This window comes from Pygocentrus nattereri, chromosome 17 (genome assembly GCF_015220715.1).
Source record: "Pygocentrus nattereri isolate fPygNat1 chromosome 17, fPygNat1.pri, whole genome shotgun sequence".
In the NCBI taxonomy this organism is placed as follows: Eukaryota; Metazoa; Chordata; class Actinopteri; order Characiformes; family Serrasalmidae; genus Pygocentrus; species Pygocentrus nattereri.
In genome coordinates, this window is record NC_051227.1 from 37,879,731 (window position 1) to 37,904,518 (window position 24,788).

General features: G+C 40.4%; 1 protein-coding gene across 2 annotated transcripts; it reads left to right on the top strand.

The window, feature by feature from the left end:
* Window positions 1-206: 206 nt before the first annotated feature.
* Window positions 207-24,124, top strand: alcamb (activated leukocyte cell adhesion molecule b). 2 transcript variants are annotated; one of them, XM_017711038.2, is made up of 16 exons: window positions 208-443; window positions 13,181-13,287; window positions 13,468-13,684; window positions 14,149-14,213; window positions 15,075-15,162; window positions 15,349-15,525; window positions 16,011-16,135; window positions 16,285-16,417; window positions 16,546-16,655; window positions 16,752-16,878; window positions 18,136-18,257; window positions 19,215-19,347; window positions 20,860-20,889; window positions 21,771-21,876; window positions 22,042-22,155; window positions 22,249-24,124. In XM_017711038.2, the coding sequence occupies exons 1-15, from the start codon at window positions 386-388 to the stop codon at window positions 22,133-22,135; spliced, it is 1,692 nt and encodes a 563-aa protein (XP_017566527.1). In that variant the 5' UTR covers window positions 208-385; the 3' UTR covers window positions 22,136-22,155; window positions 22,249-24,124. The 2 variants fall into 2 exon arrangements, with proteins under 2 accessions (XP_017566528.1, XP_017566527.1); XM_017711039.2 differs by lacking the exon at window positions 20,860-20,889 and having other exon boundaries at window positions 207-443.
* The last annotated feature ends 664 nt before the right edge of the window (window positions 24,125-24,788 follow it).

The following is a 24,788-nucleotide window of genomic DNA, read 5'->3' on the forward strand; positions in this document are numbered from 1 at the left end:
AAAGTGGACAAAACACTTTCTGCACAATCCCGGCTTCGTCGTTCTTCGTCCAAACTGAGAAAAAGTGATATTTGGTTTTAAACAGTGAGAAGATCGAGAGAAACGTAGCAACTTGTTTTGAAACGGGTGAATGAGCGAGGGCGGGGCGCGGGGCGGGGGCGGGGCTCCGACGGCCATAGGCGCGCGCGCGCGTGCAGAGGTGTGCTCGGGCGCCAAGCACGCTCATCACTTCAGCGGAGATCACGCGCACGTGCTCAACGGCTCCTGAAGTTTGAATTCGCTGACGCACGCGGCGACCGTTAGTGCCGTAACCGAAACTTCAGGGAACGAGGATTTCTCAGGAGCTGTTTCAGACTGAGCTGCTTTTATCGTAAACTGTCCGAGGATGCGCTTGACGGTGTTTTCTGTGAGCGCCCTGCTCGTCGTGTCGCTGCTGGAGCGAGGTGAGCTCGGTGTACTTTACGTTTCTGAACAGCCTGGCGCTTCGTCTGCCCTCCCGATAGCAGCGGCTGTAACCGTTGGCGTTTTCAGTCAGCCCACCCACAGCAGGCTGGACAGTAACAGTGAAGCGGGGGGCTGGCGGTCCGCTGTGGTGACTGACCGCCAGTTTAATGTGTGTTGATAGACTCGAGTGCCGCCCGAGTGAGTGAATATGTCACAAACCAGTCTGAGCTGGGTTTCGTGTGAATGAAATGGTCAAAAGATTCTCATCAGGAAGCCTCGATGGGTTCTAATGTTATCTAAAGAGGTTCCTGTGAACGGCGAGCAGATAAGATGAAGGGAAACCGTCTGCAGTTTGTCGAGTGTGGAATGTGGACATGTAGCTTCTCTAAACGCTGAAGGAAAGTTTGCGTTTGTATTTGCTAAAGAGGACGTGGCTGTATTTCTCTATCAGTCTTTTCACGATAACTCTTTGTAGAACTGTGTATGTGTGAGTGAAGAGAGGAAAAAGTGTGTGTGTGTGTGTGTGTGTGTGTGTGTGTGTGTGGAGGGGGGTGGGGGGCAACTGAGGCGTTGGTTTCCCTCCCTCGGTTTTTTGAATGTGAATATAACCTAGCCTTCATAGCCTAAAGGTCCATTTATTCACCATCAGTGTTACATATTAATTACACATTATCTAGTACGTATCAGAAAGGGTATCAAGAGCCCACAGCTGCACGCAGGACAGCCATATGGCTTCAGGGAGAGTCATGAAGGACCATTTGGCCAGGGCTGGATAGGTGCCTTGCAGCTCACTGCTGTTTCAGTCAGTTATTTTTATAAGAACGTGTCTTTCTCAGGGCTGTCCAGAGAATATCGTTTGTTAACCTTTATCATGACGTTGCTTTCTGCGATGCTGATACCGCAGACGGTACGATATGCAAATAAGCCCTCTGATAAATCACTGTGGTTTTTCATGTGGGATGTGAGCATCCTCACTAATTACAGTTCCAGAAGAGTTTTTCTGTGGGTGTTTGGATGAAACAAGGTGTCCATGTAATTTAAAAAGGTAAATTATGTTGGTAAAAGTAGTGTAGGCATTTCTAATATATATTTTTGCAGCTTTGTATATTTCTAGTTGTATATATACCTGTAGATAGTTTTATAAATATTGTTCTTTTTATATTGTATCACTCTTATTATAACTGTACTGTGTTGTGTGATGGTTACTGGCTGTCCTTCAGGATCAATAAAGTATCTATCTATCTATCTATCTAATATTATTAAGGCATTTTGCAATCATATGTAGCAGTATAATAGCAGTAATAGTATCCAGTAGTGTCCATATCATGCAGCCCTGGTCTGTTTCAGGAGGGTGTCTTGTGCTGAATGATTGACAGGCTGTCCTGCAGCTATAACGCATTCCAAGTGACTTTTTTTGTCCTTTCTGTGGCTTCGTCTCAGCCCTGTAGTCTGCAGCTCCTACAGCTGGAGTCTTCGGGTTCAGAGGTTTGAACTTATCTGATAAGCATGATTCAGTATTAGAGGTAAAAGGTTTTTAAATTCTACCAAAATTACACGATTGCGTGTCTTGTTAAATAATTAGGTTCGCGATGTTAAATGGGCAGCGAAGATATTTTCTGAATATTTGTTGGTCTCTTACTAACATATCTGCTAAAACTTGTGACTCCTGCCAGACCAGATAGGATTCAGAGGTCAAAAAAGGGGGGCCACAGCAAATAGTCCTGAGCGAAACATCTGTTTTTTGTTCTTAGTGCAGCGTCACCTTAAGTCCCCTCCCCCCCGACCCCTCATGACACGCGCCTGGTAGTACTCGTTCAGCTGGTCGGATGTGCTTAATTTGAAGCCTGTTGAGAAAGGTGCTCCGTTTGCACGTCCTTTGGCGTGTTTATTGTCACCATGTAGACATCAGGCCTTTTCAACAACGCGCAGCTGAATTTCACCGCCAGCGACACAGACCCAAATTCGTTTGTCAACAGATCACTTTAAAGTTGCCACATGATTGTCCCCAGATTACACTGTCAGCTTTACTGAGTTTTTAACTCTCACATCTTCCTGGCAAAGCAGTTCAGCGTTCTGTTTCATAATCTCTTTGTAGAGCTGCATTCAGCAGTCTGTCATTTTCCACTGCGAATGTGCAGGATCCAACTTTATAGCTCGCAGCTGCAGATTTCCTTTATTCCGTAACTTTAATTAAAATGCTTCTAAAGTTCATCACGTCTTTTTGCGCATTTCGGTCCATCTTCCTCAAGTGATTTTGGCCTATGTGTGCAAAATGAAAAACAAAAAAATAAAACCCTGCATTTTAATCTTGTTTATATTTAAGCTATTTTATTGGCGAGAGCCCTTTTCTTACGGTGTGTAGCAGTTTCGCTCTTGTGCAGAACTGGAAAATGCCTGTGAGACTTTCAAAGTGATTTTTAAATCAGTGTTTTTGTTTTGCCCCATGGCAAGTAAGCAGTACTTTCTGAACTGCAACTGTGGTACATTTTTTAAACTCAAAACTTCATCAGTTTTGAATATTTGCCCCACAAGGGATAAAAGGGTAAGATTCAGAAAAAAATATAAATACATATCATTGTGTTTCCCTTAGTGGCTCCAAACACTGATATGATAGTACAGTTCCCTCTCCTCAAGTCTTCAGAGTACACCACCCCAGTGCCCCCCTCCCCCACCTGCAATATCTCTGTGTTCTTTCCAGCATCACCGCTATCCATAAAGAAGCACTTCACATGTGTTATCAGGCAAAACAAGAGAACAATTGTCTTTCATTAGAAGGGGAGGGGACATGTTGCTTTACGACAGGGTGAGAGAAACAGGGATGTGTTCTTAGCAGCAGCACTCTTGTCATGCAGGAATGCCTTCTATTGAAATGCATGAAGGTGCCTTCGGGTTGCTCAAACTTTCACCGCTCCTCGCGTCCCACCCCAAAGCCAGACAATGAGGCAGGTTTTTGCTCCCCTTTTGTTATGCAGTAACCCCAAAAACTTCCGCAGACCCCTGCAGTCTGCATTGTTGGGCGGGTTTTTCTTTACTGATGCATGTATGATTGTGACATCTCCGAGGGAGTCTTCTCCTGTCGTAATTAAACGCAACTGTATACACCCCTACTGGGAAGGCGTTATCTGCTCTGCATTTTTTATTTCACACCGCTGCTCATGTCTCTGAAAAAAAGACCTTGGGTCTCATATGAATGCCTTCGGCTCTTACAGCTGCACACTGCATTCATTCTGAAAGAGATATTCTGAGGTACGGTTCTCTTCTGTCTGTGAGAAGTGGACGTGGCTGGGACAATTATGCAGATTTGAACATTTCAGTTTACAACCCCAATTCCAATTAAATTGGGATGTTAAAAACAGAATATGATTATTTGCAAATCCTTTTCAACCTATATTCAATTGAATACACTACAAAGACAAGATATTTAATGTTCAAATGGATAAACTTTATTGGTTTTTGCAAATATTCACTCATTTTGAATTTGATGGCTGCAACACGTACCAAAGAAGTTGGGACGGGCGTGTTTACCACTGTGTTACATCACCTTTCCTTGTAACAACACTCAATAAGCGTTTGGGAACTGAGGACACTGATTGTTGAAGCTTTGTAGGTGGAATTCTTTCCCATTCTTGCTTGATGAGTTGTTCAGCAGTCCGGGGTCTCCATTGTAGTATTTTGTGCTTCATAATGCGCCGCACATTTTTGCAGGCAGGCCAGTCTAGTACCCGCACTCTTTTACTACGAAGCCTCGCTGTTGTAACGCGTGCAGAATGTGGCTCGGCATCGTCTTGCTGAAATAAGCAGGACGTCCCTGAAAAAGACACTGCTTGGATGGCAGCAGATGTTGCTCTAAAACCTGTATGGACCTTTCAGCATTAATGGTGCCTTCACAGATGTGCAGGTTACCCCTGCCATGGGCACTAACACACCCCCACACCATCAGAGATGCTGGCTTTTGAACTGTGCGCTGAAAACAATCCGGACAGTGCTTTTCTTCTTTGGCCCAGAGGACACGACGTCCATGACTTCCAAAAACAGTTTGAAATGTGGACACGTCAGACCACAGGACACTTTTCCACTCTGCGTCAGTCCATCTCAGATGAGCTCGGCCCAGAGAAGCCGGCGGCGTTTCTGGGTGGTGTTGATATGTGGCTTCGCTTTGCATGGCAGAGTTTTAACTTGCACTTGTAGATGGAGCGACGAACTGAGTTCACTGACAGTGGTTTTCCGAAGTGTTCCTGAGATCATGTGGAAATATCCGTTACAGAATGATGTGGGTTTTAAATCCAGTGCCGCCTGAGGGGTCGAAGGTCACGGCATTCAATGTTGGTTTTCTGCCTTGCCGCTTACTTGCAGAGATTTCTCCAGATTCTCTGAATCTTCTGATGATATTATGGACTGTACATGATGAAATCCCTAAATTCCTTGCAGTTGCACGTTAAGAAACATTGTTCTCAACAATGTTGTTCACAAAGTGGTGAACCTCGCCCGTCCTTGCTTGTGAACGACTGAGACTTTCAGTGATGCTCCCTTTATACCCAGTCAGGACACTCACCTGTTTCCAATTAACCTGTTCACCTGTGGAATGTTCCAAACAGGTGTTTTTTTGAGCATTCCTCAACTTTCCCAGTCTTTTGTTGCCCCTGTCCCAACTTCTTTGGAACGTGTTGCAGGTATGAAATTCAAAATGAGTGAATATTTGCAAAAAAACAATAAATTTTATCCGTTTGAACATTAAATATCTTGTCTTTGTAGTGTATTCAGTTGAAAAGGATTTGCAGATCATCGTATTCTGTTTTTATTTATGTTTTACACAACGTCCCAACTTCATTGGAATTGGGGTTGTACAGTAATTTGGCTTCATTCTCTAAGCACCTGCTCAGTGAGACCACCTTCGGTTCATTGTGAATGAGAGAGCTTTGCAGAAGCCTTTTGTATTCCGTGCTGGTAGCAATGGCTTTATTTTGTTGGGTTCTTACAATAGCTTAACATCTGCCAGCTGAAGGAAAAAGAAACTGCACTGCATGTGTCTTTTTGAAAGGGTGTTTTAAGATTTTAGGATATGAAACCAACTACTCTGTTAAATGCTGAGATTGACTGCCCCCTAATGTAGTCTTAAGTAATCTATCATGTCACAGATGCAAATCTGACATTAGTTTGTCTATCCAACATGAGTGTCGATGTTAGTTGTATGAAAATGTGACTAGTGTTTTTGCAAACTTGATGTACAAGTCATCTGATCAAATTGTAATTCGCTCTGGATAAGAGCGTCAGCCAAATGCCATAAATGTAAATCTGTATTAATTAATTTATTTCTAGCATCATTGTTCTGAGTTGACTTTGTGAACCGGTTCTTAACTGGGTAGACAAGTAGTTTTTAGCCATAGCTGGAGGTCTATTCGTGACTAGTTTGCCTTGAGTCATGCACTGCAGTTTTTCACTGAATACAATAGTGCTGCATAGGGCTATATGTACTTCACCTCAGCTACAGAGCCTTTGTTTCATAGCAGCAATCACCGAATAGCCTGCTGTGATATAGAAGCAGGATTTATACAAACATACAGAAGTTCTTTTTATCTGTGTAATTTAAATGCATTAGAGTGACCTTGCTTTCGTTTTAAGAGCCTATTACAAGGCTGGAAATAACAGTCTTCGGAGGAGGCTGACGCTAGCTCATGTACCATACATGCATCTGATACAGCTTAGTTCATTATCTATTCGGAGTAAGGGGGGCACTTCCTTTGTGGTTATGTGTCGTAGACCAGAGCTGCGATGTTGTGCAGTTCACCTTTTTCAGTTTATCTTTTTCTGACTAATGTGCGAATGGAGCTTTTGTGCTTTGACCAACATAGCAGAATCTTTCCTCAACCCCTGATTTTCTTACATATATGTGCACTCTGGTCCCATTGGAAGTTTTCCATCTGCCCGGTGTAATCAAATCAGCCTGGTGTTGCTCTTTCATGAGTGTGAGTACCTGAACAAATTCAGGAAAAAAACCTTTTCATCTAGTGTTCTCAGATTGAAAGAAATAAGGGCAACAAATGAGAGACTCGAGTCAATTAAGTGACTGGAATTCTCCCTGAACTTGTTTAGGTGTCACTGCTTTTTAACTGGCCCAGCTAATTCCCATTCATCTGGGTTGAAGGGAAAAAAAAACTTGTTTCAGTTTAACAAGCAAATGTTCATCTGTCACTCTTCTGGCGCTTAAGCTCAGATCACAGCACTGGCAGTAATCGCAAAGGACAGGTGTCGTAGTTGTCTGTCCTCTAGAAGGCGATGCTCTGGTAACCCATAGATGTGAATGTTATTGCAGCTGTAACAAAAACATAGTGCAATTCAGTATTGATTATTTCTCCTCACACTTCATTGAAAGAAGAATAGAAGTTGTGTCAGAAGTGTGACTTCTGAGCATTCAATCAATTAACATTTGTTAAAAGAAAATATTTTGAATAGAAAATATATCGAATGAATTTGTTTTTACTAAAAGAAAAGCCATCCTTTACATTTTTGCCAAGCTTGTTTATATCTTAAAACAGATCAGTTCAACAGTCAGAAGTGCAGACTTGAACCTGTTAATCAAATGTAAGTGCAATTAATTGTATATTTTGCTATTTATTAAACTAGCAATTTTGAAATTACATTTGAGCAAAGAAAAACAACAGTAAGAACTTTTGGCTTCGCATGGCTTAATCACCCACACTGGACACCCTGCCACCTGGCTCTTTGTAGTCCTGTGCTCTGTTAATTGAACAACTCTGTGTGTGTGTTCCTGCCGCCTGGATCTGCTGTCTGCGGTGATTCCAGTGTCGTGGTTTCAGTGGAGGATCAACACTGATCTACTGTAGCGCTTTGGAACCCCTAAATCTGAGACATTGATTCTTTGAGGTTGGCCAGGAAGGGGGGGAATAGGGGGCAGGTGGGTCAAGCTTTCATTTGGAGCAACTTTGATGTGTCTTTGCTTTGAGCATGCAAGCCAGCACAGGTTGTCTCTGTGGTTTGCAGCAAGCACACCTGTTCCAGGTGTATGGCCCCTCGTACCTGACAGAGCGTTTCCAAGTTACTCCCCGCCTTTTCCCGTCATCTCTCTTGTCCGTTAACGTCTGTGGACCAAAGAGCACAAGAGAATGAAACGGATATTCCCTGGTTGCATAAATAGTGCAAAGGGTCGGCTGTAAAAAGTTATTCATTTATGATATCGTAAACTAGGTCATTGTGGTGTTTGTGTTGACACCGGTAGATTTGTGTCTGCTGACACTTGTCTGGAAGTGAAAGAAGTAAACTCGTTGAACTTTCAAACAGAGCCTTAAAATTGCTCTTTGAAAGGTTTTTTTTTTAAGTGAACACTTGAGAACTGACAGCCTAAGAACTATGTGAGCTGCAGTGCATTAACATTCTAGCTGGTTTTACATGCTGCTCTGCAGGCAGAATCCGTCAGGCAGGCCAGATCATGGTGCAACTTAAGACCTGCGTGACCCCTCTAACAGCTCTGGCTGTGGACAGGCCTTAAACCACGCAGAAATGTAAACAGGATCCTCTCAAATTTCAGTAGCACAACATAAAAACAGAAGCATGCTTGGTTGTTTGTCCAACATACTGTAATAGTGAAGGAATAGTCAAGAACTGAATGAGGTATGAAAAGTTTAATGTTAATAAATTAATGGCAAATAAAACGCAATATAATGAATGTGGCTGTTTCATCGTGATCTTGCATAAGACTTTCATACGTGTTGTTTGTCCCAACCGCTGGAGATCTCTTGGAGATCGATATTTGCACAGCTTTTGTTTGTGCAGCTAATGGCGGTTTATTTTTTCACGCTGCTGCCCTTTGCAGCTTTCTCATGAAAAGGTTTACAAGGCTGATCCCAGAGCAAAGGCTTATTGAACTCACCATACAAGTTAGCTGACCTTCATGTTTTGGCACCAGTGCTGATCGGCAGCTGCCCGCTCCTTGTTTCCTGCGCTGATATTATGAACACAAAGTCTCTGGAATTCAAATTTGCTCAGCCTGCAGGCATCCATGGTAGAGATAAAGAAGCAGCCATGATCTTTGCAAAAAAACACCTTGCTGCCTGATGCAGAGGTTGTTGAGGATAGGCCCCTGTTGGCAACACGAGAACTTTGATGTTTGGAATATTTGGTTAAGTTGCTAAATTGTCAATAGCTGTGGCTTAAATGGTTGACACAGCAAGCAGATTTTTTTTCTGAGGAGGTATACGAATCCTAATCCTAATTAAAAAGGGTCCATTTGATCATTTCAGAATCACATCGGTTCTGACAGATAATTGCCTTAAAAGTCATTGGCAGTGACTCTCACATTATCTAAACGCAAATCCAATTTGGTAGCTTTTCTGACTCTTTTAGCAAGGCGGCTCATTCTGACCCATTGGAAAAAAGCATATCCTCCCTCTCACACACACTGGATAAAAGACGCGCTGTATTTCATGAAACTAGAAAAAATGAGCCACACCCTTAAAGGATCTATAGGTAATTACTACAAAGCATGGGCACCCTTCTTAACACATCTAGATGATGTGGAGCTCTTGGATCATCAAGATTCCAATTAGTTATATTCAAAAAGTGACTGCCTCCAATTTTGTCTTGGGCCGTTGCCTCCTGCCTCCTTTTGCCTCCTGCCTCATTTTACTGCATTTTTAATCCTCTGGAAATACAGTTTTGGGTTTCTCTGTAGTGCAAATCAAGGTAGATTTAGTTCAAATTCTATTATAAATGTTTATTAGCATCAGATTTCGGCATCTACCTGAAAGTCCCATATCAGTGGATCCCTATCACAAACGATTATGCTGTTGAAAATTATTACACAATGGGTAAGAAATAGCTACAATCTAAATGAAATGCTGATGTAATTATAACTCACTGTGTTTGATCAGAGATCATATTGTGAGTAAAGCTATAAAGCCGCCTATTACAGTGTATAACTGGCAGAATGAAGTAATCAGAACATTTCCTCTGGGCAACAGAATGTAGACACTGTTATAACCTGAAGCTTGTAAATTGCATTATAGGATAATGGACACTGGCAGAAGCTTCTCGGCTATATTTTGTTAATGGTTCGCTGTATTTGCTTTAATGGCTGCTCATTTATAGGAGTTGTTGCTGGATCTTTGGGGTCAGGCTTGGGGTTTGCTATGATGGGCCAGTCATTTGCAGACACCCTTAAAGGCCCCTTGGGGCCCCTCCCATCAAATCCATAATTTAGAACTTAATGGATGTGATTCTGGAGTGCACTTATCCCTGAACCTGCCCACTGACTTTTGTTTTTGAAGCACTAGCCCGTCATGGATGTTCGCCGGCTTAATTTATGGCATTTTTAAGGAGCGTTAATGGCACGTGCTTGCTGGATTGAATAGAGGAGGACATTTAGGGAAGTAATGTGGGCTCAAAATCAATTTCTGGGCTGTCTGTCTGCTGTTGAAAATGGTGGCACCTTGTAATGAATCTGACCTCTCTTTATTTGAGACAGACACATACATGCAGCGTTATCGTTCTGTCTCGTGCTCCCTCTGGTTAATGGTTAGTGAACATCCGGCCTTTTTCTAAAAGCAGTTCCTTCCTGTGGAAGGCAGTTTATTATAGCCTAACAGTTTCCATTATTGAAAAATTATTATTTAATGTATTTATTAATCAATATCCAAATAACTAATTGTTTCTTTAAATATTTAATTAGTCAAAATTGGAAACGTCAGCTTTGTGAGATCATCCATTGTTGCAATGAATCACTGAAGCAGCGAAATCCAGCGTGAGATATTAAAATGGCCTGTAATGTCCCTACCTAATGAAATATTGCTTACTACGTGTTGTGAAAGAATGAGGTGATTTATTGTGTCATTCACATCACGGCACTAGTTTTAAGGGCTTTGATATTTTATTTTGCATATCGCAGTTGTCGGAAGAAAACCTTGTATCTCCAAAATAGTAACTTTACAGTAGAAGTAAAAACCTACTTTACTTTTAATGGAAGTCCATGGAAACGGACATCTTTCCAAGCGATGTTGGGCCATTTCTTTTAGTCCATTCATCATGAAGTTTACGCACAATGTAAAGACCAACAGGCATTTTCAAATTATATTAAAAACTGAAAAACGTCAAAAATGGAGATGCGAGGTTTTCTTCCGACAGCAGCGATATGTTGAGAGTTGAGAACCCTGCATAAAGCACTGTGTGAATGTTGGTTGTGATTTTTCCAAACGAAGCACGAAGGGAGGGCGGCATCACAGTCGTTTGTTTGCTTCATTTGGTGCACAGTTGTCAGCCTTGACGAAACGTTCCCTTTCTCGTCTTTTTGCTTTTTATAACAAACTTTATTAAGGAATATTATTTCAATACAAACCCTGTCTGCCCTGTCTGTGTGTCATCTGGAGTTCATTCTTTCCTCTAATGTAGGTGTTATTGAGGGTTTTGTTTGTTGAGTGGGATTAGATGGAGAGCAGGTCTTTTAGGGCATCACTGCCTGTGGCATCCAGGGAACAGAAAGACTATTATAAACGCATGTAGGTAATAGACAGCAGTTGCCTAGCAATTCTGCTCCGACAGGTTCTCTTCTGCCCATTTTATCGTCACTACACCAATCCAAACAAACCATGGCCACTTTGAACACAGTGGAAAAAAGGAAAAGTTGGATCAGCTTCTTAGTTATTCAGTTTATCGCATCTATTACTTTAAGTCGCTCAGACAAGATAATCGCGTCAGGTGTACTTTTATGTGATTCATCATACTTTTACCTCATTTAAGCTTCAGAAGTGATAAACGTGACTATCTTTGAAGTCGACATTGTATGCAGTGTGTGCTAAATTGAACTACTTTTGATTTATTGATCCTTTATAAAACTGTTGAAATGAGTATTTTTATGGTATTAGAAATAAGCTTTTGCTAATGAAGTTACTCTTAGCTGGTAAAGCATACAAGAGAAAATCAAAGACGATTATAAGCTGCTTTTGTTGTATAGAAACAAGTCTGTACAAGGCAGGTGTGTTCAGCAGGCGGGAATTACAGGTGATCCCATGTGTTAACAGGACAATATATCCTTCTTGAATTTGGCAACAGATGTTCAGGCATGTTTTGCGCTTTTGGATAAAAATGCACTTTGCAAAGGCTACAAATAGTATTAGCTGGTTTCACGATCCAGTTTCACCATGCGCTAATAGAGGTGGGCAAGAGTTAAGGGGTAGAGATAAAAACGTAAAAAAAAAAAAGAAAAAGTGGTGAATTAAAACCACAGTCAGGAATTTCCACACAACACATAAAGACAGTCATTGCACATAGGTCTTTTAGACTGCTGAAGGGTAGAGAGGGGGAGTTTGCCTATTTTTGGATAGATTTCAGAATTGAAGAATCCCCAATCAGTGAAAGAAGGATCCAGACCTACAAGCTCTATAGAGTTTGGTTACATCTGTGTGCTTCCTCAAGACATGTAAACAGGTCATTTTGGCAATTGTGAAATGATTATATTTGGAAACTTAGAACTAATTTGCGTTTATTAAACTGTGTGTTGGTATACACTGCCCAAAGTATGTGCCATTCATTTTTTTTAATTATCATTTTTATGTCCTGTGTGTGTGACATACAAGTATATGGTTGTGTATATGTGCAGTAGTCATTCATCAGCAGTTTCCAACAGGTAGCGATGTATGTCGTGTGACATACCTGTTGACCTGGTTGTGCTGAATCTCCTACGCACGCCTGAATGTTTCAGGAAATGTGAGCAATGCATAAAAATACATAAAAGCACATTTTAAGTATTCATGTTTCATATGATTAAGCTTAAGAGATGCATACCATATAAACCTAATAAATATTTAAAATGCCGTTAGCTGAAACTACATTTATATGTTATAATGTGTACTGAAAGAACTAAATACCATTTTTAAAGAAACTCATGACTCGGCGTAAGTTTTGTAGTGCATCTGCTGTCATAACTTGGAATTTTAAGACATTCACTGACCTTTACTTCCTAAATCTCTGAAGGTTTTGCCTTTTCATTTCCGCCACTGAAGTGGCTTGACTGTCCTCGACGCCGTCTATGGCTTCTGTTGTCCTCATACGCTCCGTGGTCTCTGAACATTATTTGCTGTTTTATCTTTGTGGACATTTCACTCTACAGCAGCCACTTTCAGCGGTTAATAACATAGGGCTTATATGTTCATCTGGAAGAAAGTGGTATTGAGGAAGGAAGACAAAGAAGTAGGGCTGATTTCCCCTGTGATTGTGTAGATCTCTCTCTGTGGGGAAGACAGGTTGTTTTCAGTACCTGTCCTGTTTCTGCTTATTATTCAGCTTGGCTCTATGTCAAACTTGAGACATTTGATCATTTAAATGATGTAACTATGTTTACAACACAATAAGAGTTGTTGCATTTAGCCACAGCAGTGTCATGTTGTTTATGTAGAAAAAAATTTCGTCTGAAACCTTTTGAAAGCCATAATTGCATTCAGCTTTCTTTGAATATGCAAACTTTTTGCTGCTTTGCCTGACAACCAGGTGTGGTCATTTACCATGATCCAAATTGCATTCAAATTTTATGGGACACATTCAACCCTTGTGCTATCTACTTGTGAATAAACGCTTCATCTATTAGATGTCACACTTCAATAAATCACTTATATATTGAAAATGTAGTTGCTTCTGTGCCACATTAGCTCCATTCAGTGTCCCTCATCTGGAAATCTCTGAGATTCTCATTTTTCAGCGTTCCTAACTAGTCTTTGTTATTTACTTACTCCAGTGAGTGGACTTCAAACCATAGTTGGCAAGTACGGGGAGACTGTTGAGGTGCCTTGCAACAAAGGGAATGCCAAGGCAGAGGACATCTTCATAACCAAATGGAAATATGTAAGTTTAATGCCAATTAATAGTCGGCCTTCTTAATGAAGCCAAAAGAAAAAAAAAGGAGTCAGTTATTGTGTATTTAGCTGTGGCTTCCTCCAACTATACAGTGTAAAAGTGATGTTCTTATGAATATATTCTAGATCAAAAGCACATGCAAATTAAAAGTTGAATTTTTTTCCACAGACCAAAGCAGACAGCAGCACTGGTGACTTGCTGGTGAAATCAGGGGGTCAGAATGCCATAGCCTCCTCAGATGTGGATTACCTTGGCAGAGTAAACCTGACAAAGGACCTCAGTCTGCGCATTGCCCAGGCAAAACTGTCTGATCAGAAGATTTTCACTTGTATGGTGGTCATAGGCACAGACATCTTCGAGTACCCTGTTCAAGTGAAAATTGAAAGTAAGTGTGCTGTTTTAACACCGAACAGTAAGCCACATGCTGAAGTAAATGTACCTTCTTCTTCTTTCGGCTGCTCCCTTTAGCGGTTGCCACAGTGGATCATCTGCCTCCATCTTGCCCTATCCATTGCCTCCTCTACTTTCATTCCAGCCATCTCTATGTCCACCTTAACTACATCCATAAACCTTCTACCTCTTCTCCTTCTACCTAGCAGCTCCATCTCCAACATTCTTTGCCCAATATATCCACTATTCCTCCTCAACACAAGTCCAAACCATCTCAACCTGGCCTCTCTGGCTTTATCTACAAACCAAATGCTCCACCTTCACTGTCCCTCTGATCTGCTCATTTCTAATCTTGTCCAGCCTGGTCACTCCCAACGAAAATCTCAGCATCGCTGAAGTAAATGTATATTTATGTTAATTTATATAACTGCATCCCAACATTTTGTTCTTTTCCTATAGAGGCACCCTCTGCTCCTACGATCACCAATCAAGCCACAAAAATGGAAATGGGAAAACTAACAACAGTATGTGTTATTTTTGTTGATAATATTTCAAGGAACTGCACCAATGTGGTGAGGAACTCGCAATGAGTTTTTCTCTGTTCACCTGCATGGCTTATTGGGTGTTTGTACGGATATACTTTGATAAATATCAAACGTTTCTATTTACAGAGAAGACTTAGTTAGAATTATAGTGGCTTTTTTCCAAAAAAAGAGGAACAGGAACATTTCAGTTTGAAATAAAGGTGGCAGAGTCTTAACAGGACAGCAGTGTTGAAAGGATCACTCCCCTTAAAATTCATCTAAAATGGTGAACCTGCAACTCCTTTCCTTTGATTCTTGACTTTGAATCATCCTTTGAACTGAATGCTCTTTTCTTTACTCTTGTGTGAAGGGTAGTGCCGTGAAGCACTGTCATTCAACATGGCTACAAACACACAGGCTCAGTAATTATGAAGCCACCCTTCTATTGTGAGATACATGGGTGCTATTTTATTGACAACTTAATGGTTTAGAAGGGCAGTCTTTCTTTAGAATGGCCATGATTATGTTAGGTCCATGTTTTGTATTAACCTGTACTTGAGAGGTCACAGGTGCTGATTAAAGCACTTCTGTGGGTTATTGACCTGATGACCACTGTGGTGTTTAAAGACATAGTCTTGTAGGATGTAGTTGTCCTAGATTAGGGATCGATACAAAGGAATCGCAATTTTTCGAAAGACTTTGTGTTTTTTTTTTTTTTTTTTTTTAATTTAAGAATTTAAAAAGTTAAAGCAACGTTTTTGTTTTTTTTTAAATGTGCTTTCTGAAGCAGTATTGCTACTATAGTTTTCTGACACACCATTGTGGATTGTGTTTGAAGCACTTCTGCTTGTATTTTTACAGCTGGGAGAGTGTTCAACTAAGGATGCCAACCCTGCAGCTAACATTATATGGCTCAAGAACAACATTCCACTTGTAGCTGATGAGAAAGGTATGAAGCTTTGCAGCTTGAAGTTGAAATGACAGCTGGATCCTGAGAAATATACAATAGCCAATTTAACAAACTCCTGTTATTTACATTTACAGTATTTGCAATGTAATTTTTAAAAATGAATTAACAAATACAAAATAGTTAGTTCTATTATCATGTGAATATATAAATATACTGTGATTTCAGTGATCAAGCTTACCACAGATGTGCAGACAGACAAAACAACCGGCCTCTTGTCTACCTTTTCCAAACTTGAGTATGCTGCTGTGAAAGAAGACCTGAATGCCAAGTTTGCCTGTGCTGTCCAGCATAAGAGCCTGGCTTCAGACCTAGTGTCTGCTCCTGTGACCTTTGTCATTAACTGTAAGTCTTTCTCCTGGACTGAACCTGTTTGACATGTCTTTTTGATAGTAGTAATAATGTACACTTACTTAGAAATGTACATATGTAGCATCAGTGTGAATAAACTGATTGCGCCAATTAAGTACAATGTTTTGGGTAATTCAGAGTGGGTAATTTTCCACTTGAGGTTTTTATGCAGATAACTCTTCAGAATTTACTGGCTGGCTGAAATGCATTCAAACATATGTGGAGCGGGGCTACTGAAGGTTGAATGGGGCATTGTCGGGAGCCTCAGGGCGTGATTATGAGGGAATTGGCCCCATTGCTACTCTCAAAAGCTCTCCTCACCCCTGGAGCACACCGAAAAATCTTCTCTCTTGAGGTTAAGAGCCTCTCACATGAGGATCTCTAAAGTACCCTTATCTGTTCAGCCTTGTGCTTTCTGTGGCCTTCCATTTTGAGTTACCCCCCCCATCCCCCTAGTTTCACACCTCTCCTGTCCACAGACCCCACTGAGAAGGTCAGCCTTCAGGTCATTTCTGCAGACCCGATCAAGGAGGGAGACAATGTGACCTTGAAATGTAAAGCTGATGGGAATCCACCTCCCTCCAGCTACAGCTTCCACATCAAGGTAAATCTGCCTGAAAACACTTCTGGCTCTTCATACTGAGGTTTCAGGTCACTCCTTCAGTATCATATAGTGCTTTTCTGCTACCAGAGGCAAGGTGAGCTCTCTGCTGACCCTGATGAGACCTGCTAAACTTTCCTATGTGTTTGCAGGGGAAGAAGGTGAAAATAGAGAATTCAGACATGTACACGCTGACCAGTGTCACGCGGGCCAGTACTGGAGAATACAAGTGCTCCCTGGTGGACAATGATACAATTGCAAACTCTGCGAATATCACAGTTATGTGTAAGTCATTATTTTGTCATCATTTTCTTGACTGAAGGAATCAGAGAATTATTATAAATGGACAAGATGTTGAATGTGGATGTAGCTAGTAGTATTTAATGAAAGGTTTTTTTTCTCTTTTGCTGTAGATCTGGACATCAACATGACGAGAGGAAAGATTGTTAAACATTTAGATGAGAGCTTTGAGGCAACATCAACGGTCAATGCGGCTGGAGTTCCACAAGTCTCCTGGTCAAAGGTAAAATGAACGGTAGATTTCCAGAATTTGCAGTATTAGAAAATTGTGCTCAATTTTGAGGCTTTGCAGTTCCTCACGACTGAAACTCTGCTTTAGAACAATGCCAAACTGAATGCTCCACCAAAGTTTGACAAACTGAAGTACTCAGATTCTGGAGTGTACGAGTGTGTGGTTTCTATGGCGGGAATCGTCAGAAAAGCCTCATTTGAGCTGATAGTTCAAGGTAAGGGAGCCTTGCTATGATTCTAATATTAACATTTCAATCGTATTATGCTAGTCTGTGTCACATTGAAATAAAAATGTTATTTAAACGTTATGTAAGGGGTTAAGGTTGTGTATGCCCTGTGAATAACTTAATTATTTGGTACAATATATGCACATATTTATTTATTCATTCTGTGGTCATTATACGCCGTCACCTGTACATTTTTGTACAGTCATTATTGCACTGCATTTCTCGTCTCAGGTTATAGATATCACAGGCGGTAGTATATTTATTTATTTATTTTTTCTATTTGTGTATATATGCCTGTAGATAGGATTTGGTTTATTTATTCTTGTTATATGTCTACACCCGTTTACGGTTACTGTATAGTGTTGTGTGTCTGCTACTGGCTGCTAAATTTCCTCCGGGATCAATAGAGTATATCTGTCTATCTATCTAGTGTTCAATGTATTTTACCCGTAGTCTCCTTTTACAGTTTAACCTGGGTGCTAATCTTGGGCACAGCTTGTATAAGCATTACTTTGATCAATCACAAGGCTGAGGTGGTTTGTCTCATCTACAAAACTGCTTCCCCAGTCTAAGTCAGAGAAACTTAGCAAGCTAAAGCTAACAAGCGAGCAAATGCGAAGAAACGACCATAAGATAACCCAGTGAGCATAACTGAGCTAATCAGCTGGCTCATCTCTCAGTTTGTCTGCCTGTAGCCTGTCTGTTAATTTGCCCAACCGGTCATGCCAGCATTCAGTGCATTTGCCGCTTTTGTTTGTCTGTTATCTGTCCAATCAGCAATGCCACCATGCTTTGTGTGCATTCTCCCAATGTACATCAAGCAGTAAACTGAGTCTGACCCTTCTTTAAGACATCACCGCATAAGAGCTATAGAATGCTTGTAGCGAGCTGTGGGTCTGCAACACCTTCTGCATATGCAGTGCCCATTTCACTCATTGTTCCCCACAAGAGCTATTGTGTTTAGTTCTGTTTCAGTGGCATAGCAGGCTTGGAGTGATAAGAATTGCTTTATCATATTTCTTATTTCTTATCATATTTATATCTTGTTCATTCTTTTCATTGCATCTTTGCTGAATGTTTGATAAGACACTCAATTTTAATATTATACAAATATTTTACTGTTCCCAGGGATATTAAGTTTTTTGTTTTTTTAATTGTGCCTCGTTAGCTGTAATACGGAGTTCCTCTTGGGTTATGCAAAGCTTCTGATCTCACATTCTTGTGGATATTGGGTCTTTGTTGCAGGTGCCCCAGTGATCAACAAGCTGACCAAACGGCGCAGTAATGACGGCAATTTCAAGGTTCTCAGCTGCGAGGCTGAAGGCTCTCCCAAACCCACCGTGCAGTGGAGCATTAATGGCACTAATGTGAGGGTGAACTCGATAACACTCCACACACCCTGCTGTTTGTTGCCACTTTCATCAATATGTGGCTTTGACCTTATAAAAGATTCTGCAAGCCTCCTTTTTATTAGAGGCTGCAGTGAAGTCAGGGGAGTCTAAATAAGATTGATATGTTGCAGGGAGCATTCAGAAAGCATTCACTTTTAGTGTTACCGAATGCCTCTGCTCAGGTTTATAGCGTTTCTCTCTGACACTGAAATATACTCAAAGATAATGGGGCACATTTAGTTTGAGACAAAATAAGCATATTTCAGAGCAAATGTCTTGAGCGTAGTCCCAAAAAGGCTTATTTCAGACATCATAACATCATCAATTCTTATCGAGACATTACTATGTTATTGATATGGTCATAACGAACATTACTTACACATCTTGGTTCGTCTAGTATCTATGAAAAGAGCAGAGGAAGACAATTAACCCAGCGTGCCTCTTACCAAAAAGCCTGAGCTTGAGGCATCCTTTTTAATGGGCAGACTTTGACACAGAGTTCCTGTAATACTGTGGCATTAAACTAATGGCCACAGCCTGGGCATAGTGGTCTTGTTGCACAGATAATAGCATATAACCATACTTATCTGTTTCAAATAGAAAGGGCTTTAGTTTCTTTGTCAGTGTTGGGAGGAGATGGTGGACATGTGGTGTTAGTGTGGATTGGGTGGCAGTAAAGTAGCACATTAGTACTATGCTGCCCTCGTGTGGTGCTCAGTGAAATCGCAGCTTTGCAAAACAAGGGCTAAAATGAGTTTTTGGTGATGGTATTTGAGTGATTCTATATGGTTCATCAACTAGTGACAGTTAATTTGTTTGTTATTGGTATTACTGTGCAAGAATGATGTGTTGTATTATAAGACTAGCCTAACTGCAAGGTTAACTCTTAGTACTGAACAACGAGTTAATGCATGCTGTACATTGTAATTGCAGGCTACCGAGACTCCATATGTGGAAGGGAGGATCACACACAGAATCACCATCATTCCAACAGTCAATCTCACAGTCAACTGCACAGTTTATAATGATCTAGGTCAGGCCTCAAAGAGCCTTGACGTGTCGACTCGTAAGTATAGTCCTCCTCCGCAGCTTCATGGACCTTTCACATCTCAAAGCACTTGCACTCCTTTCCTGGGTTCTTTCTTAATACGACTCTCAAATAGTCATGGATGGATAAATACTATAAGAGGAATGTTAGCAAACCGAAATTATTGCTGTGATATCTCAAAACCGTGTAAGTCAAATTTTTTTTGTTTTTTTAACAATTTGTAAATGGTAGTGGCCCTTTATATAGCGTGAATGTTCTATGATCAAAGGACCAATAGAAATCCAGAATAAAAGCTTATTACATTAACATAGAACAACAGTCAAAAGTTTGGACATAAGGCTACTCATAGAAGACTTTTTCTTAATTTTCCTTGTTTTAGAATAATAGTGAAGACATCAACGGTATAAAAAGACACATTTTGAGTTATTCAGCAAACAAACAATGTTAAATTAGTTAAATCTTTTGTTTTAGATTCCTCCAGAAAGCATGCCTTGACCCAGCTTTACATACTCCTTGTGTCAAGAAGCTTCATTAGAAGCACTTTTCCTGGTGAAACCTTGTTTTTACCTAACGAAACCTTGTTGGGTGCATTTAAAAAAACGCTATTATAAATATTATGGATAATCGTTTTTTTAACCTGTTTTTCTAATCTTACTGCATTAATGTTTGTTTGCATTTGTTCTGTTACATAGTGTTTTTACAAGTAAAAATCACTTGCTGCTAAGATGAATTGTTTAAATGTTAAATTTAAATGTAAGATTTTTGTTTTGGAAATGATTTTGTGCAAAGGCATCAACTTCACTGTTTATACATTTGCTTATAAGCAACAATCTCTAGATCAAAGAGTCAGTAACATTACAAAAAAAGGAAAGTTCAGTTACGTTTATCCAAACTTTTGACATTAAAGCGTTTTAGGGCTTTCGCCTTGTTGAGAGGGTGTTGAGAGGTGAGTTGACAGCAATAAAATAGGTTTTTATTCTAGTCAGCCGCCAGCAGAAAGGGCATTGTGGTATTGGTCTTCTCAACAACCTCTGTTTGACATCTTATTGGATCCATCCATGGTTATTTGAGTTTCCCCCCTTTCTTTTTCTTTTTTTTTCTTGGTTTGTCGGGATGCTGGACTCTGTCTCTGAACACATGCTGTCCACTTTGCATGCTTTGAAAAGATGTAGTGCCCTGTTCAGCAAGCGCTGCAACTGCCACACGAGCCTTTGGTACTCTAATGACAGGCTTTCAAACTAAAAATTTACACTCACTAAGTTTATTGTACTCTCTGCTTTTGGGGTGGCCATGGCACGTTTCAGCAATTCCTGATTGGGGCTTTAGCTTTTAGAGTATATACTAGTCGAGCAGTCTTGCACGCTTTACTCTGTATTCACTCCGGGGTATTTTTAATCAAGGGGAATTGATAGGGGGTTTCAGTAGTATTCCACAATCATGTTCACTTTCACTAATTGATGAACAATTTGCATTTGAACTCAAATATTTAAAAAATACACACAAATCGTATGATCTTGTATCTGATTGCAGTATTTGAGGAGGTGACAATGGACAAACGAGGTGAGTTCAAGAGGTTTTGTGATTACTTTCCTGTGAAACAGCAACAAATGTGTACTCTACAAGTTGTCGTCTTCCAGTTCTAACTATACTAAAGTTTGGAGGGCTTAAATACACTGTATACCCAAACGTTTGTAGACCCCGCTCATCGAACATCTTCGTCTTCTAAGTTTGCTGCAGTAACAGTCTGTACTCTTCTGGGGCACTAGATGTAGGAATATTGCTGTGAGTATTTGATTGCATTCAGCCACAAGAGCATTAGTGAAGTCAGATACTGATGTTGGATGATTTATTCTGGATCACAAGCACCACTCCAACTCATCTCAAAGGTACTGGAGCTCCATCACTCCAGAGGGACAGTTCCACTGCTCCACAGAATAATTCTGGGGGCTTTATACCCCTCTGATGGACGCTTGGCATTGGGCCCTTAGCTTCGTGTGCAGCTGCTCCACAGCATTCTATTCTATTGACATCGCTTTTCTGTGGAGATTATACAAGCTGTGAGTGCACAGTTGAACACTTGTGTCAGCAATGGGTGCACCTTATATTTACTAATCAGAATCACTGTCTGTATACTTTTAGGCATATATATATAGTAAATAATGTAAAATAATGTAAAATACCATTCTGGGTCATGAGGAATGTGGTAAGAGTGGACGCTGATCTGCCCAGCATCCTGACAGAACCGGTTTTAACCATCAGTGTGTTATATTCATTGTTTTGTTATTTGTCCAACAAGTATCTGCATGGTTGTTTGCTTGTTGATAGATAACCTAACCTAACCTGACACCTGTCAGCTTTCATTCTGCAGTTTTTTCCTGGCCCTATAAACTTATATTGCTTTAGCTTATAATTTATCATGTTCGTCCACGTTTCATGTGCAGAGGACTCTAGTGACCAGACTCGAGTGGCAGTGGGGGTCGTCATAGGCGTGATCCTGGCGGCTGTGGCTATTGGCCTGATTTACTGGATATACATGAAGAGAACCAGGTACCATTATAACTAACTGTTAAGCCTTGAATAAATCACAGAATTACATTTATTCTCTGTCTGGCTTTCATTTAGAACTAAAATAGAATAATATCAGTGTGGCGGTATTGTGTGTATTTAGCATTGGGGGTTTATCGGGTAACCTAACCTGTGCCTTCTGACTAGGCAAGGCACATGGAAAACCGGAGAAAAAGAGGACGGCACACTGGAGGAAAGCAAAAAGCTAGAGGAAAATCAGAGTCAAAAAGCAGAGGTGTAAAACCAAAGCATCATTTCTCGGTGAGAAAGGCTTTTCTGAATGCATGTTGGTTTCGTGCAATCCTTTTGTTGCTCTTGTGGAATCCTTTTTGAAGTAATGTCTTTGTTTTTCAGGAGAGGAGGCAGTGTTGTAGCAAACTGTATTACAATCAGTGCAAATGTGCGGAAAGCTGATAGTAGGCCATCACATTTGGCTGATGGACCATTGTCTGAACCGATGTTTATAATGTACGTCTCTATCCTCGTGCCAAGAGGAAGACCTTATAAACCATGTTTGTTGTATAGTTGTGAATCTTCTGCACTGAGGATTACCTGTATAATGTACCTGTTTGAAAACCTGTGTATGTTAAATGTTAATCATGTTGCTGTTCATATTTTTGATTGTTTTTTAAAAGCAGATTCCATTTGTTTAGCCCAGTTTACCTCATATGTAAGCCTTTGAACTGTGACTCTGTTTGAACTTTGGAAGAAGAGGTGTTAGATCTCTGTCTGCTGAGTTTTTTCCTCTTCTTTTCTATGCTTTACTAATGTAAATCAGATCACGCACAGTATCTAACTAACTTCTACAGTTAATAGTTGTTTTTTTGTTTGTTTGCAGTCTGTTGAGCACTTGGTTAGGTTTCAGTTATGTCTTGATAAGCATTGATTACGTTGATTGCAAAATAAAACTTCTTGAAGTTAAAATACGTGCATGTGGAGGCATGGATCTGCATTTTCCTGGGACTTTAAAACTATAGGCTACCTGATGGAACTAAACTCTGAATTCTGAATAAAGGAAATTACATGTAGATAACAAGACAGCAATCAGGATTAATGTAAATGTTTAATGCTTTGTGTTGGATGTTTGGGCAGCCTTGAATCTGAATTTATTATTTAGGTTATGCACAGATATGGCAATTGCAGATGCCCCATGTACATGTCTGGCAATACAGATACATAAACATAAATCCATCTGGATTACAGAAAAATTTGACACAGAGGTTACAAATGCAAAAATATAAAATGAGTAAGATCACAGCAGCCTCTCAAGTATGTGTTTTAAATACCAGTCAAATTGAAACATTTATTTGATGCCAGTATTTCTTGAGGCAAATATCTGCCTCAAATAGAGATGTAAATGTGATTCTGATACCATTGTGCATCCCTAAGTTGAATGTGGAACCGTATACATACCGGGTCCTTATATGTTTGTTGTTTGTTTGATTTTTGTTGTTTTTTTGGGGGGGTGGGATTCTGTTTTACTGGTTCAGCTTCCCACTCCACTTTTAGATGAGTATGTGGACTCAGTAAACAGGCTTGAGGTTAATTCTGCATTTGTAATCACAGTAATGGCAACTGCTGGTTTCTCTGGCTCAGCAAACGTTAAAGCCACCCGGAATGCCGCTACATTTGTAATTCACTGCTGGTCTGAACTTGCGGAATTGAACGGCAGAATGATTTGATGTGTGAACTATATAACCTTCCTGTTTACTTGAGCTTTTGTTTAAAAACCTAATGTGAATACATATGAGTTAAAACTGTAAATGTGTTTGAACCACACCACAGTAGCGGTACGAAATATCACCTAATACTCTGTGTCTGATTATTTGCTGTTCTCGTGCAGCCGAATTGAAACTAATCCCGTACGAATGCTTTAAAGCTGTAAATATTGCTGAAGTTTTGTTATTTTTGTGTTCTATTTATATTGTTAAAGGTTAGGCACAGTTGGTTTTGTCATCTTGTTGATTTAATAAATTTCTCCAAAAAATATACCTGCTATTGAAGGTTTGCTCTTGCAGGCATTAAAAATGTGATGCTCTCTTCTGCCTGTATGCTGATGCTTTGTATGCCAGGATCCATTTCTTGTTTCTTTTCTATTTGCATTTAAGCCACCAGTGAGACCAAAGAGAGCGACTGTAGCCATGCAAGCATTGTAAATACTGACCGTTGTGTTTTGTTTTTGTTTTTTTTTGTACCTTTGTTCAAATAAAGTATACATTTTAGAAAAACACACAGATGTTCACTTTACATTCACTGTGGCGTTCACTGCAGTGGAAGTTCACTCCTGTAACAGTGCCAAGTTTAAAGTCGCTGAACTCTTCAGTATGAGCCACTCTGCCGCCGTGTTCGTCTATGGAGGTTGCCTGGCTGTGTGCTTAATTTTAGACATCAGTTAGCAGTGGGTGTGGCTGACATGATCTCAGTAATTAGGCCATATAGTTTATATACGTCTAGACTGTTGTGCAAAACTCAGACTTCATTTATTTAATTTCCTTTCAAAGCTGCAACAGGTAATTACACAGAAGCCTCAACAACTACATATATAATTATCTGCATTTAGTCCGCCCTTTATTACAGCTTCTTTTCCGAAAGACTCGGTTTTTCGAGGAAATCTGCAGGGATGTTTTTCCACACTTCCTAAGTTCAGTCTTAGAAGTTGGTTGCATTTGATCCAAATAATGCCAAGCACATTCAGTGATGTTGAGGTCTGGGCTCTGGGGTGGTCCGTCCATTGCTCTGAGAGCACTTTCAGTAATGGCTTCTCGGCAGCTACACATTGTTTCAGACCCGTGACGTCTTGTAAGGACAGAGAAGAAGTGTTTTTTTGTTAAGCCCTGGGTTGCTCTGTAGTGGACACTGAAAAGAAGGTTTAGCTGATTTTAAACCTGGTATAG